This window comes from Pseudochaenichthys georgianus, chromosome 22, assembly GCF_902827115.2.
Source record: "Pseudochaenichthys georgianus chromosome 22, fPseGeo1.2, whole genome shotgun sequence".
In the NCBI taxonomy this organism is placed as follows: domain Eukaryota; kingdom Metazoa; phylum Chordata; class Actinopteri; order Perciformes; family Channichthyidae; genus Pseudochaenichthys; species Pseudochaenichthys georgianus.
This window is the reverse complement of record NC_047524.1, coordinates 32069848-32087493: the sequence shown is the minus strand read 5'-3', so window position 1 is coordinate 32087493 and position 17646 is coordinate 32069848. Positions and strand designations below refer to the sequence as shown.

The 17646-nt window shown below is 40.0% G+C and overlaps 1 protein-coding gene across 1 annotated transcript in view; it reads right to left on the bottom strand.

The window, feature by feature from the left end:
• gabrg1 (gamma-aminobutyric acid type A receptor subunit gamma1) overlaps window positions 1–17646 on the bottom strand; it is a 47780-nt gene that overhangs the window by 18263 nt on the left and 11871 nt on the right. The window contains exons 2-7 of the mRNA XM_034111508.2: window positions 14926–15086; window positions 14487–14554; window positions 4967–5187; window positions 4642–4724; window positions 3294–3431; window positions 2947–3099 (exon numbers count right to left, since the gene is read on the bottom strand). Of these exons, the coding sequence (XP_033967399.1) occupies window positions 2947–3099; window positions 3294–3431; window positions 4642–4724; window positions 4967–5187; window positions 14487–14554; window positions 14926–15086 (824 nt within the window). The remainder of the gene's footprint in view (window positions 1–2946; window positions 3100–3293; window positions 3432–4641; window positions 4725–4966; window positions 5188–14486; window positions 14555–14925; window positions 15087–17646) is intronic.

Below are 17646 nucleotides of genomic sequence, written 5' to 3'. Positions count from 1 at the left end.
CGTCGACTAAAACTACGAAGGATAGGAATGACTAAAATGTGACTACAACTAATAACCATTTTCGTCTAAAGACTAAGACTAAATCAAAAACAGCTGCCAAAATTAACACTGAAATGTGCGAACACAAACCTACAGACTGGGGGTTGGGAGATCACAGGAGGGGGGGAGAGCTGTGGAATGTGACCTTCCCCCTTGGGAGACTTACTCCACACATTCCGATGGCCAATTAGTTTTAAACAAAGAGTTTGCAGCATACAGCACAGGCAACATGGGGGGTGGGGGATTCTCAAAAGATTTTTGTTTGTTGTTGTTTTGTGTCAGTTTTACGTCGCCACTTCCATTCACATTTTTCATCATTGTTCCACAATGTTTATTATGAAATTAATATCCATATATTTTATACTATATACTTGCACTGCTTACCGTTTTCATACTTTATATACCTTGCATATTCATACACACTGTTAATACTGCTCACAGGCTGCTAGTGTATTCATACCCAAGCTCACTGTTTATTCATCATTCAATTCATTCTATATTTTATTCTGTAGATTATGTACATTACTTTTCACTTTACTGCTTGTTGCACCGTTAGAAGCTAAACTGCATTTCGTTGTCTCAGTACCTGTAATCTGTGCAATAACAATAAAGCAGGCATCTTTATTGTAGCCTCAATATATATATGAAATAAAAACTAAAACAATCTGTGCTGTTGTATTTGCTGTAAAGTGTCTCTACTGTAGGCTATTTTTATTATATGTACAGCACTTTGGCTCGACCAAAAATCGTTTATAAATGTGCTATATAAATAAAACTTGATTTGATTTGAAAAACAACTACACTCTTTTGGCAGTGTTGTGGTGCCGAGAGATGGGAGTCGGAGGCGGGGTATCAAAGGTACAAGCTAGACTTTTATTTAGCATCAGAAAACCATTGTACACAACTTCATTCCCGGGAAGCGAAGACCGGCGGAAACAGGAAGTCCGGTTCACTAAAATGTCCGTGCAGAACAATACCCCAACCCATAGATCCGTGGGTGAATAATGTCAATCACCACAGTGTACACATTAACAACAACTACACTATGTTGGCAGTGTAACAATTAAACAAGAACTACACTCTTTTGGCAGTAACAATTAGATAAATAATAAACTGTCAGACTGACACTGAAGACAAACAAACGGCGTTTTTTGGCTGTTTAGATGGTGTTGCTCCACCTGGGTCACTGCCGGTGATTGAGACGGTGGGGTCTTTGGCGACTAGTTTTATAGCCTCATGTAGCTACATTAGTTAGGTGCTTCAGGAGATTGGCATTGCTGTTATTCGATGTGGACAATGCTTTTTGTCCTGCACACAGTTTACATTTGACCGTAATATTTTGTGCGTCCTTTATCCCCACAAATTGAAAATAGTGGTTATATCTCCAAGTTGTAAATGCGCTGCTGCTCTCGCTGATATTTGCATCTGCCATAGTGTGTGTGTGTGTGTGTGTGTGTGTGTGTGTGTGTGTGTGTGTGTGTGTGTGTGTGTGTGTGTGTGTGTGTGTGTGTGTGTGTGTGTGTGTGTGTGCTGGTGGTGAGCGTTGCCATGTGTGTGGTAGCAAGTGTTTGTGTGTCTGTGTATTTTCCCCATAAGGCAAGACCCGCCCAACTCTGTCTCTGATTGGCTTACCCTGAAATGTTACCAATCATCACTCCTCTCTGGTTACTTTCACTTTTCCATGGTGCTGTGAGAGGACATCGCTGTATTCGCCTGTAAACTACATCCGCAGGGAGATTCGGTTCAGTTCCATCACATAATGTAACGCAGTAACGCACCCATTTAAATCACAGTAACTATAACGGCGTTACTGAATGGGAATAGGTAACTAGTAACGTTATTAGTAACCGCAAAAGGTAGTTGCATTACAGTAATGCGTTAGTTTGTAACACGTTAGTCCCAACACTGGTAAACACACACTTGATCATCTGAGAGCTGCCGTTTCATTCAGACTGTTTAAAAAAAACAACGGTCTGATTTTAACAACTCAATGTGTGATTGTTATAGCAGTAATATTAGACACTAATAATACAGTAGTGAGAGCCGTGCTGCATTTTCCTCCGGTCGGATGTGATATAAAAACAAAGCGATTATTTTTGTTGTTGTAAACTCACGTGGATTAAACTACATGTATTAGTGCATTCATTTCAATTCGCGAACATATGATACATTAAATGATCGCGAGGATGATGATTGAAAATCGTTTGTTTGAGCCGGGCTGCATTTCCTGATGAAAAAACATAGCGATGGTTTTGTACTTATACCAACGTGAATTAAACAACATTATTTTGTTAAATAAAAACATGGGGATGTTTTGTAAATGATTACATGTCTCTTATTTAGCACAGAATATGATCCTATCCGTGACATATGGATCTTAACAAATATCCGATCAGATACCTGTAGATCTATCAGCTGTTTATTTCACATGAGTTCCAGTGTGGCAGCTTTTGATCCATTGCAGCTGGTTTCATTAAAATTACATTTATTTATCAAGGGGGTGTATCAAGTCCTGCGGGGGGGGTTTTCCTTTTCAGCAGGGGCCCACCCTGTGCCGATCACGGACCCGCACGGGTAGGCGTCTGAAATGAAGCGCTACATCTGTATGAGCTGAAAATAAATTATTTAAATGTTTTAACATCTAGTCTGACTAATCTGAATCTTTTCAAAAGGGGGTGTTGAAACTGTCAACAATTTAAAATAAAACAGCTGCCCTGCTTCAACAGGACTGTGTGAGCGTGGTTTGATCAGGTTTGATTGACGGTCCAACCAACCAACCAACCAACCAACCAACCAACCAACCAACCAACCAACCAACCAACCAACCAACCGTTATTCCAGAAAAAAGCACATGCCATTCTGACTCTGTTTAACAGTGTATGCATATGTAATAGGAAAATGTCAAACCTAGAGATGTGCGGGCTGGGACGGCATCTTTGTTGATCCAGAAGGAGACCCAGGACAAGACCACGATCATACTGCAGGGGATGTAGGTCTGGATGGTGAAGTAGCCCATTCTCCGACTCAGGTCAAAAAAGATTGTCAAGATTACATATTCACCTGAAAGTTAAACAATAAGGTGGGTGAAGAGATAAATACGATAAGTCAAGGGCATGAGTGAAGCGATTCGTTTTAATGTTACCCATTGCAGGTAACGGTTATCCAATCCAAAATCTGAATTATTATTGCTATTAGTACTACATATAAAACTGGGACTGGCAGCATGTAATAGGACATTGTCAATATACTCTCACCTGACTGGGTGTGTGCCACATCTGAAGTGTTCCTCAACCCTACAAAGGCAAACTGGTAGAGTCTCCAGAAGCGCTGATCTGCCACCTCCACTGCCCGTCTCTGCCACCGGTACATGATCTCATTCTTAGGATAACCATCTACAGAACCCAACCCCACAACACAGACACATCATTAATGAATAAGAAGCCTTACTGATGCCTTTCTGTCCTTCAATATGCTGTATGTCACAAGGGAACATTGCACCATGGCAAAGCAAATGGAACATTCACGATGGAACTGACCTGCCCAGTCTCATGAAACTTTTTCAAATGAGCAAGAGTTCTTCATATTCAGAACATTCTGTGCATTACAGTACTTTAGTCGTTAATAGAAGGCCGTGTAATTCCTGGGAGTAAGCACTAGCTCACATATGCAGTCTATAAGTAATTATTTTTACCTGATTCGTACATTAAGGCGAAACAACATTTGTCTTTGGACATGCACACATCTTTTGTATTTTTGATTTAATTCTTCACACTTTAAATTGAGTGTTTCTGAATTTGACTATTTTACATAAAATGTATTATGTTTGCAAGGTTTCAAAATAGAATGCTTTTTGATATGCCGCCTTTATGGTTAAAGGGGCCCTATTGTGCTAATGTTCAGGTTCATATTTCTATGTTATGCCTCTACTGTGACATGCTTTAATGTTAAAAAAAAAGTCACAAGCTTTGACTTCTGATCATATCTTCCTCTTTTAAAGATGTTGCATTGGTAAACAATATCAGTCTACCTGCTAGGTAGATAATAGTACAAGAGGATGCTTGCTAATAAGAAATATGTGTTTTTTGTTTTTTTAGGGACACTAACACATTTATTTTGATGAGATGTCTTGAGTTGATAAGAAGTCTTAGTTGAGGAAATTAACCCTGGTTTGAGCTCATTTGATGACATTTAGTGCGACTGTACTGGTCCTGGCGTTTGTTCTTGACTCCATGGAATGGTCTTTGTATTTTTCCATACTGAGTGGAATATAAAGATCATGACAAGACGGGAGAAGCTAAAGCACAATGCGAGAGAAAAATGAAGGATGACACAGACAGCATGAATCAGACTGGGAGAAGGTGCATAATTCATTAAGTCTGTCAGGGAAAATGGGGTTGGATGACCTCCTCTCTCGACCGGTGGAGCAGATGATAGATTGGTACAGGCTTAAAGAGGGCAGCCTCAAGCAGATGGGCATTTAGGCAAGGAGAAGGAACAATGGCCTAGCCCACACAGAAGCTCCTCTCTCTGGCCATTTTTACGAAAGTTGAAGTCGAGATGGCGGGTTCGAGAATGGGAAGGGGAAAACGTTTGACAACCTACAGCTTGAAAACTCCAGTGGACACGAGTGTTCATCCATTGGAAAGTTATGCAGCTTAAGGTAACACTCCGCATTAATAGTCAACCTGACAAAAACAGAATTGTGACAGAGAAAAAGCAAATCTCAGCGTTGGTTTTTCCCTCCCAAATGTGACTCAACATAGTACTCAAAGATCATGAAACCTAAAGAAATCAAGACAGAAAGTATGTGATACAGATACAGATGCAAACACTAAAGCTGCACAAACAACACATATTTTTTAAATAGTTGATAACATTTTAAATGGCTACTTAAAATGTTGGCTAATTGGTTGCCCTCTGGTCCTACCTCAGTGTGTACATGACTCTGCCGTTGCTCCACAGCCTCAGGAGGCGGTTGGGAGTGGTGATCCAGTGGGCGTCCGATTTGCGAGAATTCCTGAAGAACGTGTCAGGAATCCAGATTTTGCCTACCATGTTACTGTTGAGCATGAGCAGCTTCATCGAGCTGTTGAACTTCAGTCGGCTGTCGTACCATGTCTGGGCGAAGAAGATGTCAATGGTGTACTCCTGCAACAAAGTTGGATAAAACATGGGCAAAAGGCCAATTAAACAAAAAACAATAGAAGATATCTCAACGTGTATCTTAGATTTCTCAGAGCCAAAGAACAATTATTGGATTTGATGGATTTATATGGAATTTGTTTCAAACACATGTGTTTTCCTCAGGAGGAATTGTATTCACTTTATTTATCCCGACTTTTCATGTAGCGCCATCATCAGGTCAACATTATAAAATATCTCTGTATATGAGACAAATATATGTGCTCTTGTCTTATGGTAGTTGGAAAGAAGGAACGTTTGCACTCATTAGATGGTTTTGGTACCATTATTGTCTGTACTTAAACCAATGGCAGAGAATGAATCCTGAGGACTTCATAACATTGTAGCTGTTGTTTTACTTCTTTAAGGATGTAATGTTAAAGCAGGGGTGGGGAACCTCCGGCCTCCGGGCCGTATATGGACCATTTGGTACGGCCCTCAAGGTAATTTATAAACACACGCAAAAAAGAAAAAAAATTAAAGAAATCTAGACCGCAAAATAATTAAACAAGTGAGTGTAGTGCTGCGTACCTGGACTCACTTTCAGGTTCAGGTCCGGACTCAAGTCCAGAGGTTCAGAGTCCGGACCTGAACCCATGGCTTGTGTCAAGTTGTGTGAGTAACTAAAGTGAACTTATTGTGAGCTAATTATCAATTGAAAATAAACTCATAATCAACTCAAATTCAAACGCGTCAGGTTTATTGTGCTCCCTTCCAACTTGTCTCTACATTTCTCTCAGTACAAATGTAAAAAAAAACACTTTTTGCCACTTAGTCTACAAATGACTTATGACAGCAACTACAGTGAACTACTACAAAGTTCAAACATTTATTTCATTTACCAAACTAAAGTAACCAAACAGTCCCTGAGCTGACTCAGCCTAAATCCCTAAAACGTTGCTGAAAGGTAGAGTGTAGAGTAGACTATACCCATTACACTGTTACACACCTACTATACAGTATACACTGTAGTGACTGTACAGTCAGAGTGTACTGTACTGTCTGTACACCATGTATTTTCTACAACTCTACATGTGTACATTATACAGTACATACTACATACATAGTGATGTACATACATACTGTTAGAAATTAAAATCAATGTTGATATGGCGTAATTTGAATTAAATACACTATTTAATTTAAACCAGTTTTATACTGAAAAAAACGGAAGTTCACACTAACGTAATACCTTTATTCTGAAAATTATCCACTTCCGGTGAGTATTAGCATGTGGCAAAATGCTACGTTGTCAAACCGTGAATCAAAGGTGAAATGACATGTGATGTTGTACACTGAGCACACTGGGATTAGCACTCATTTATTGACGCTGAATAACGTTTATCAGGGAATGTTTAAATAACCACAGACACCAACCTGGGCTGACGGGAGATGAGGAGAGCGCCTCCTTTTGCAATTTCATTTGTACACCACCGCATCTTTTGTGTAATTAAATGCTGTTAACTTTTATAAGCTTCCCTTGACTCTTTTCAGTCTCTCCTGCCTTCAGGGAGGTTTTAGATGGTTTATAACAAAAAGGAGAATATACGTAAGTGCTAGTTTTTTTGCGAGTCCAAGTACCGGTTCCCGACGTTCCGGTTTTAACCGGACTTGAACCGAAACTTTTTACAAGTCCAGTACCGGTTCGGCGTACCGGTACGCAGCACTAAGCGAGTGCCTGTTTTTCTTGGCCAAGGTCAGGGTCCTTGAAGTCAACACGAGCCTAACGTGACGTCACGTGGTATAGATGTCTCGTCTGACAGGGGTGCAGTGCTGACGGAGAGCACCGGAACGCCGCTCCAGAACTTCAGAGATTGCAGCACCCATAAGGAGCCGTACACATGCCGCAGTTTGTGCGTGGCTGTGTCTTTAGTTGAAAGCCCAGTGGCGATCTGTTCATCTGTCATACTGATCATACAGTCAATAACTTTGTTGTTATTAGCATCTGGTTAGCTAGCAATGCTAACGAATATAAGAAGCGTTTTCTCCAACCAGTGGGGTAAAGGCACATCTTTATATGATCATTATAGTTATAAAAAAACAAGAGAATAAAGTAAACAGGTATGAAATACTATATGACAGTAAAAAAAGTTATTAATAAACAAGAATATAGTTTGAAAGGGGAGTGATTTGTAAAATATCCATAAAGAAAAATAAAATCTGCTTACAGTTCTGTTTCATATGGGTGTTGAGAGATGTTTCCATACTGTAGATCTATTAATTTTGCTCTCTAAGTGCACCAGATTGATGCTTTTAACTTCAACATTTTAAATAAAATCTTCCCGGGGGAGTATTCCACCGGACCCCCTTAGAGGAGGTTAGGTCCACCCAACACTTAAAACATGGATATGAAACTAAATACATTTGCACACATCTTGTGTCCATATCTTTCTGTTTTGGTGGTCATGCCACACCGTGCACGTGCATGCATGCACGAGTCATGGTAAGATATCTGGATTAAGAAGTTGCTTTTTCTTTGCACAGCATGAAAGAAAGGCTAAATGAATGGGCTGTGATTTTAGTTTTTTTAAGCAGACGTTGAGTTAAATAATTTGTACGGCCCGCCGAAGATGTTGTAAAAATTGAAATGGCCCTTGAGAGGAAAAAGGTTCCCGACCCCTGTGTTAAAGGGATAGTGTGTACAACATATTTTAAGGTTCCTATTGGTTTCTCTAGCCAATACATAAACAGACCCTTATGATTTATTGTTCAAGGACCCACAAGTTTTCCGAGCACCCGTACCCAGTGCACAGGGAGCAAGAGAGCTGCTGTTAACGGACATGACTGGTAGCAGCATGGGGCGATATAATTATACAGTCTGGTGCTATACCAGAGCAAGCAGGGTAGGAATGTTAGCAGTGAGAAGCTAAGTGTATCTTCTCACGACCGGCTTAAATAGCGATTGGATAATTAGCTTAGCGAGGTAATACCAGGTTGAGAATAGGATGCTCTTAATGGAGATTTGGTTCAGTGCCACTCATTGTTTTAAACATTAAGGTGCGCGAGGTTTGGCGCAGAGCAGCTAGTTACGTTTTGTTCTATGGGAAGGTCCCCTGCTAGCTTGCGATGCCTCATAAAACTGTCATCTTATAGGTTGCGAATAAAAAAGTTCAGCGGTACACTAGGACAACGTTTTAATAATTTCAACTTTTTAGTTCAAATTTGTGCTTGGCGACAATTTTGAGAATACGCAACAATCAGGGAAGCACTATGGAAGCAAGCAAGAGACAGAAGTATTTCAATTTTATCAGACACCGAATTTATAGCATTGAATATAATTACTTTGAAAATCATGTATCTGAATTTTTTTTGCTCAGAATTTACCGATGTGAAATAAAAATGTTCAAATTCAGATCCCAAAAATTCAAGTGAAAAAAATTCGATGTCAAAAAAAATGTGTATACAATTCGACGTCAAAAATTGCGATGCAGCATCATCCGGGCTACTCAGACAGGATAAGCAATCGAGCCCGAATGCAATCAAACCGACTTCTGGGGGACAGTGCGGTGAAGCCCAATGCAATCAAACCGACTTCTGGGGGACAGTGCGGTGAAGCCCAATGCTGCAAACTGTAGGCGATGGATGCAGATGGGAGCAATTCCCGTAGACCCTATGTTAAAATGTCCAACTTAACATCAGAAAATGAACATGTTTCTAGCCTGGATCCACAAAAACATATTCTGTTTATAGTTGGATTCCCCCTTCATGACAACGGGACTGCTGCTCCTAGCTCCTAGTCTCACTGCTAGCTCCGTTAGCTCCATGAAGCTACAGCGGCTCAGCTCATGAGGAGAACACTGAACTCGGCCGTGTTTGTTGTGTTGACTCCTGGTGGACTATTCGTCATGCAAATATAGGATTTATCTGCAGTTAAAACAGACCGTCCATGAATGCAGTTTCTTCGGTAAGTCAACTTTATGTTATGTACTTTATGTTATGTTACTGGTGTTTTTATTAAGCCAACGTTAATGAATGTTTAGAGTTGGGTTAGCATTTGAGCAATCGTAGCTCCATCTGTGCTAACGATGCTATGCGTAGCATCCAAGAGTATATAACATTAAGTGGTAGGGCTGAACGATATACCGTGTCATGGCGATAACCGCGATATGCGCATGCGCGATATTCACACCGCAGGGACGTGCGGTTTTATTCATTTAAAAAAAAAAAATGCTGACGCACTTTAGTACAGATTTCAATATAAAGATACCCTTATTACTTATCGAAACTGCACATACAATATATCTGATTAAAGCTGAGACTCCACAGATTATTTAAGTATAGTATCTAAGCGATCCGATCTCGCAACAGGGGAAGCAAACACAGACATCACAACACGTACCTTTTACGGAAGATCGTCTCACCGTAGCTGTCAATCTGATCAAAAGACGTGTTTGATGGCATTAAAACGAGAAAAAACGCGGCTGAATCGGTTGATCCATAGGTTGATAATGTATCTGTGGCTTTGAAGCAATTGTTTATAATACATAATTCCATGTGTATGTAAAAATCGGAGCACAAAAGTTAGCTGCTAATGGTAGCCACCAGAGTGTATGCAGCTTCCGGTTTTGGCTACGCGTCACTCTCACTCATTATTTGGTAATGTGTGTGTTTTAGACTGCAGCATAGCCAAGACCGGAAGCAGCAGCCACTCTGGTGGCTACCATTAGCAGCTAACTTTTGCTCTGCGATTTTTACATAAAAATGGAATTATGGATTATAAATGAAATATTTTTTTTATACAAAGACGTTAAAAACCTATGGATTAACCGATTCAGCCGCGTTTTTCTCGTTTTAATGCCATTGAACACGTATTTTGATCAGATTGACAGCTACGGTGAGACATCTCCCCTAGAAGCTACGTAAAGGTACGTGTTGTGATGTCTGTGTTTGCTTCCCCTGTCCGAGTTCGGATCACTCAGTGATGATACTATATACCTAAATAATCTGTGGAACCTCAGCTTTAATCGGATATCTTGTATGTGCAGCTACGATAAGTAATAAGGGTACTTTTATCTTGAGTTCTGTGCCAAAGTGCGTTAGCATTTTTCGCTCAGGGGTCATTTAGATGCTTCTTATGAGACTTGTGTTTTGTTTTGGTAAAAATGGTTTGTATCGTCAGTTAGCTGAGATTATTTCCGTTAATCTGGTATAACACATTAATAGGTTCTTAAATATTAAGATCCCCTGAGACACAGTGTCGTGAAAAAAAAAGTAAAGTACCCGCCGGGACTTTGGGGCTTAACAGGTTAAAAAAAACGCAATATATACCGCGGGGGGGGGGGGGGGGGGGGGGGAAATCGCGATGTCAGTTTTTTTCAATATCGTGCAGCCCTATTAAGTGGGATGCTACTGTATACCAAAAGGCTTCTGTGTGAGGTTGCTAAAATAAGGTCATCCTTGTACGTTAGATAGTTAGTTTGCTAGTTAGGTTACTGTATGCATTGTTAAGGTTCGTTTAAATTCGCTATGCTCTACTATAACATAAAATAGACTAGCTAACGTCAACGTATTGTTGAAGAGAGGCTTAGTGTATATTAAATCAACCTCACAATGAAATGTGTGTATCTTTAAAATATGAACGTCACATTTCAAGATGGTCCAGAAATAACGCTCCCTTAGATATTGTAATATGGTTTGTTGAACTGGAGTTAGTTATTGCAGCTAAACGCCTATCCGACGAACGACCCAAACATTGTCATTTTTAATATTAAACCGTAAACAGGCTTCAAAATAATGCGGAAAACCACCCAATCTGGCAACAGCAAGCTGCCTGTGACGCATACGCGCCTGTCACCCCTGGCTGTCGCACTAAAATATAAATATACTAAATATATCAGACTCCTCACAACAAACAATGTGGAACCGCGGAACCGGCGAGCATTGAATGCATGAATGAATTAGTATGGACGAAGCCGAGAGCAGCTGCAGCAGCACTCGCTCAGAGTGAGACTCTACGGCGTCGGCGTATGAGCATTTAAAAGAGCTTTACGTTAAAGTCAGTACTGACTCAGACGGAAACAATCAAACGTTTGCCTGTAAACTGTGTCCGCCCGGTTTGAAAAAGCAAGTCCGTACATCGACGACGTCGACAACAAACCTTAAACGGCACATTGAGAATAAGCACACGACTAGCCTTTCACGATATGTGCGAGTGGCGAATAAAAAAGAGAGCCAAAACAGATCCACTACCACCCAAATCCCATTAACATCGTACAGGAGACAAATAATAGCTCACAGCAACGTATTGAAAAAATAACTATAAAACTACAAATTAGTTCATTTTTGAAACCATGAACTTTAGTTCAAAATTTAGAATTATGAACTATGAACTGAACTAGTTCATTTTAAAATGTGTGAACTGTGAACTGAACTAGTTCATGTAGAAAGTGAACTTTCCCAACACTGGATACATATGAATATGGCATATGAAAACAAATTAATTTGACTGACTCAAACTCATCCAAAAATAAAGGACCTACTCAAACTGATACAGTATAAGGACTGTGATATCCAGCAATTTCTTAAGTATAACAATAAGATTATGACCTGTTTTTAAAAGAAGATACAAAGTTGTTTGCATGTAAATAAGTCTGTAAGCCATGCATGTAACTTTACATATAGCCTATGTATATATTTATATAAATATATACAATTTCAGAATCAAACAGAGCACTCTCATAATAACGTAACACTATCAGAGTATATCAGGTATTATATACCCAAATAAATGGTGCCAATCTTCAGTCAGATGTGAATGTGTAACTTAACATTTTCAGTAAGAATAACGGACAAAAGGAGTACAAATACAATTTATTGAAATGTGAACTAAAAGTTATCAAGCATGAACCATCACAATTTTTTTTAAATAAAAACGAAATAATAATAACATAAGTTACACTAAATGTTAATCTGTTAATTGATTAAGTAAACACATGTTGTCAAATAAAGTGACAGGCTAGACCTGTGCAGGTGGTACTATAACAGCTATGCCCAGCATGGGCTAAGTTCTGTAGGTGCAGCTGGTGCAGGTCCTCCTCCCTCAGGCCTGGTCCTCCTTGCAGGGAAAGACCCTCAGCCCTCTTTGGCCAAAGCAACAGACAGGACGTTCATAAAGCTGAGGTTTCCCCCAAATCTCTAATCATCCATCCTGTGAATATGAGAGGGGAACAAATAGTGTAATAGATGCTTTGGACAATAAGAAATATAAAGTTAACTGTTGAGTTGCTCAGTTTTTTAGATTGACAGGGTTTAATAATACAAACAAAAGGAGAGGCACCGTAAAATAAAGATTGGTCTTTCAATAAATTGTGTTGATTTTGTCTTTTGAATTGTTTGTGTAAAGTCAAGTAGCTAGAACTGTTACTTATAGTTTGAATGATACAGTCTGGTTATAATGTTTGGAGGAGGCATCACAGGTAAGAGCACCATTTGATGTGTGTGTATTTATGTATCTTCTATTTCTTGAATCATTACTGTCAGTCCAAAACAAGAGATTGTGTTTTAGTAAAACATTCTCTTTTCCACTACACTATCTTGAATATTTTAGTTTTTACATCACTACATTTATCTAACAGCTTTAACATTGTAAAGGTGTCACTTCGGACTCTGGGTAATTATGACAGCATGTCCTACTATTTTGAGAGTTTGAACAAACCGGACCTGCATCTATTAATGTAGAAAATAGTCAGCACATGAAACCATTATGAAAGTAATCATTAGTTAGCTCATTGTTCAAAATGAGCTCCAACTACAACAGTTAAGTCAACTCTTGCATCGGTAATAACAATAAAACAAATGATATAATATAATAGTATAACTTGTGTCTACTTTAAATACTTTAACAACACTTTAATAATTATACTAGCATACTTTTACTAAAGTAACATTAACATGTTTAAATGCAGGGCTTTTGCAAGAGAGTATTTCGTATTCTTTCACACACAGTGACGTCACGAGCTACCCACAATGCAACGTGCGCCATATATATATAAATACGCCATATTCCTGGAGGTGCAAATATCCTGGAGGTGCAAATATAAACAGCTAGCTAACGTAGCCAGGCAGAGCGCACTAGGTTTTTTTTCTGAATTAACGACCGAAGAAATCGCTGCATGTCTTCGGATTACATCTCTGGACTTGAGGGGTGTGCTCTAGGTCGTTACCAGCGTGAACTAGAGCTGTGTGGGTTGTCGGATTGCCCTTACAGACTGCCTGCAGATGTATGGAAAAACGACCCTCCAAAGTGGCCTTCGTCGATTTTGGCAGCATCTACGTCTAATGTCTGGAAACACCAGGTGAATACCCCACTTGTCACAATAATATTATCATGCCATTGCATATATGTGGTATTTTAGAGTTGACTAGATATTGATTAAGGCAATAGACTATGATATTCTACTTGCACCTCGCGTGAAATGGTGGATACCGGAAGTACGGTGTCGCCCTCGGCCCAATACCCGTATGTGTGTGTGAAAGAATAGTGTAGCATGGTCTACTTGACTTATCTAACCGAAGTGATCGTTACGTTACTTTGCAAACCGTCAACCCCCCCCCCCACACACACACACACACACAAAAGGACACGGTAACGTTGTGATTCACTTCAATTAATGATAACTACAGAGCTTGCTAACAGCAAGGCACAAGGCTACTTCACTCATTTAGCTAGCTAAGGTAAGATACAAATGCTGTCGAGCCCTCACTGCTTGTAAAATAAAGAGCACAAACTGACTACTTACCCGAGCGGCGAGCCCTGCTGTTCTCCGTCATTTTTCTCCCGGGTTGTTGTGATCATATGACTGTCAAAGCTGTGCTCTGTTAGGCCAGAAGTCGGTTTGATTGCATTAGGACTCGATTGCTTATCCTGTCTGAGTAGCCCGGATGATGCTGCATCGCAATTTTGGACATCGTATTTTATACACCGAATTGTTTGACGTCGAATTATTTTCACTTGCATTTTTGGGATCTGAATTTGAACATTCGAATTTGTTTTCCCTTGAATTTTTACATTTTTATTTCACATAGGTAAATTCGGAGCAAAAACATTTAGATACATGATTTTCAATGTAATTATTTTCAATGCTATACATTTGGTGTCTAATAAAATTAAAATACTTCTGTCTCTTGTTTGCTTCCATAAAGCACTTCTATGTAGTCAGACGGCTCTGCACTCTCCATAGAAAGGCCATAGAGAAGGCAGCATTATAAAGGATATATATCCATGTATTATTATGCTTTGAAAGAGGATTGAGCTGCAGCAGTCTCACCATGTTGATGGGGTCCACCGGTCCAATGCTGTTGACATACACTGCGGTTTCAATCACTGTTGGCCTCACTGAGACATAACACAAAACATACTGCATTTACATTGACAGAATAAACTTCACATGTTTGTTAGCTGATGACCAAAATGTTAATGTATGTCATATCAACCTAAAGAGATACAACAGCAGACTGTTTTGTTCCTATAGAGACTATAAGGCCTGTGGGGATAGGTGATTAGTCAAAGTAGATAGTCAAAGTTGAACAAGGTTGAACACAAGGTTCTCCCCAGACAGCAGCAGCTTGTTCACATTTCAGAAATGTTTCCAGGCAACAAAAAAGGCAGTACCCACCACCACTGCAAGAGGATATTTTTAAACCTTTAGTGTTTTTTGGTTCCAAAGTTAAAACAAAGCACATTTCCAGAGGATGAACTTGACTTGCCTCCGATGTCAGGCCGCAGTTTGTTGTCGTAGCCCTCCAGCAGTTTATTCAGGATCAGAGTCACATCGCTCTCGTAGACCCTCGGTGATAACACCCATGTCTTATTTATGGGCACGTCTTCATAGTCCTCGTCTTCCTGTTTACTGGGCCCAGATGCGGCACTGTGGAGCAGAACAAGGAAACATTGAAAGAAACAAAGACAGACAGTATTTCCATATTATCAAATGGGTGCGAGAGCATGCCAGAACATATGTGTTGGCGTCCTCGAGGTATTCAACAGTGTTTGAGGGTATGCCAAATTCAATTTAGAAATGAGTGTTTACAGACTGTCAACCCCCAGGGCTGTGCTGGGGGGGTAAACACACGCTGTCAAAGAATAATTCTTCCTTACTCCTAAGATATTTAACCTTTTCTGTGTGTTGACGTTATCTCCCGTAAGGAATGTGATAATGCAGTCATGTGACGTTATTCTCAGTTTTACTATCGGTCATAGAGGGTTTTATGACTGTGAGAACGCTGGCTTTCTAAGCCCCACAGACAGGTGATTGAGTATTTCCAGATATCGGGGATATCTCCAGTGTTCCCAGTGTTTACGCACCATCCCCGATATGTGGATTAACTCTCTGTAAACTAGTTAAAAGGTCTATCGAGAGAGGCTGGTCAGATTTGACATGGTAACCCACCGTGCAGTCAGAATCTCTGGCTGTGTGACTTGTGATGTGAATTTCTCCGGCCGATACTTGTGAATAAACATCAGTGTTTGACATCAAAGCTCCAACTCTCCTTGTGTCTCTCTGAGTCCTGACTCTCCATTGCTGCAGAAGTTTCCCTTACACACGCCGACAGACTTTTGAAGATTCAACATTTATGATTGTTTACTCACTTGTCGTTGCAGGTTTTTCACTAATTCAACTCATATGTTTAATGAGCATTACATGACCGTTCAGAACAAGTCCTGTCTTGGCCCCCTTCCTCTCCTCTCTGGCTATCCCCTTAGCTTACAAAGGGCTAGTGATATACACACTTGGAGGTCTCTCCTGATGTAGTAGACAACAACACAATATACTATTTCTAGAATAGTTCTAACATGCATTTGACTGGAGGCTTGCTTTTAACTCCATGTCATGCATCTATATATTATATCTAATATCCATTTAGTTTGTGAACTTGAGATGCAAATAAACAGGCAGTAACATCAGAAAGAAAGAAGCCTCTTTGCTTGTAGATAGTACTTAGTGCATTTTGGACATGGCAAGCCTCTGATCGCACGGACCAACTCCTCACTTTGCATCTTTGTTGTTTTTAACATAATTAAGAACAGAATAGGACAGAATAGAATAAGCCCTTAGATGTATTCTGAAAGGTGACGGGGAATGAGGATCAGACCATTGTCTTGCTCAGACATTTATCCAGCTGATGATTGTTAGTGACTCAAATTTATGTTGAGTATATTTGGATAAAAAACTTAGATATAGACCTTGACTGTATGTTTACATTTATTGTTGGGGCAGAGAGAGCATTTTGTGATTTTATCAAGGTATCAGATGATACTCCAAACAAATGGAATGATGCGACAGTAAAAAGCATAACGTGTAACAATGAGGTGTCTACAGGCAGAGGTTCGGTGTGGTCTGTGGGTCACAGGTACAGTCCCTCCTGACCAAGGCACAGACACTCACTATGGTAACATCTGATCAACTGAATGCACAACTAAGCAAGTCAACTAAAGGGTGGGGGGTGGGGGGGGGATACAGTATTAGGCTTTGAAAACCCCATATCTTATGTACAGATGTGTTGTATATTATTTGCAAACAATGCTAATGTGGGCAGGGAACACGGAACAAGGCATGGCCACGATTCATGATCCAGACACAACGATTACCCAGCACAGCATTGCCCCCTGCACACAGAGACACAGACACACACACAGACACACACATAGCACAGGGATAAGGGTCCGGGTGCAAAGTGAGTAACACGCACGTATGGGACATGTATACATGGTAAGCCGGAGCCAGCACTAACTATAAGCTTTATCAGAGAGAAGCAACTCTTCTGCTGGCAGTGCATTGCACATTGCATCTTTAGTGTAGCCTGTAAAACACAACGTCACATTGCTTATTGTTTAGTCTATGAAATAACTATTTTATTATCAGTAACCTGCATGAATGCAAACGTAACGTTTTGTTCCATTTGGTTACGGTCGTCTATGGTAAGATCTACTTTTGCTTTACATTATTACATTAATGTCGTCACTGACTGAATGGAAAGGTATTTTCAAGATGGAGTTATGTTGAGCAAACAAGTCCACAAGTTGAGTTTGTTCTTTTTGGACACTTTTGCTGACAAGAAATGCGAGGGCAGTACTTTGTTCTGGTTACAGGAGGATAATGATGTTGAAAGTGATTCTCAGTTTATCAAGAATTGTGCTGATCTAACAGAACTCTCCAAGGACAACAGCCAGGGTTTGCTAAAGGAACTGAACAAATGATGTTAAGAAGACATTACACAACATCAGTGGTCTCTGCCAACACCATACCATTTAGCTGATGAAGAGGTGTGGGACCAGCAGAAGGTGTGCTGCTTCTGTTCTGTTAATGAGATAAAAGTGATACTCAAAAGAGACCTTGGGACTTTCTTGGACCACTTGTAGTACGAGTACATAACCTCAACCCTGGCAACATAGCCCAGTGCAGCAGAACATCACTCTGTGCTCTCACT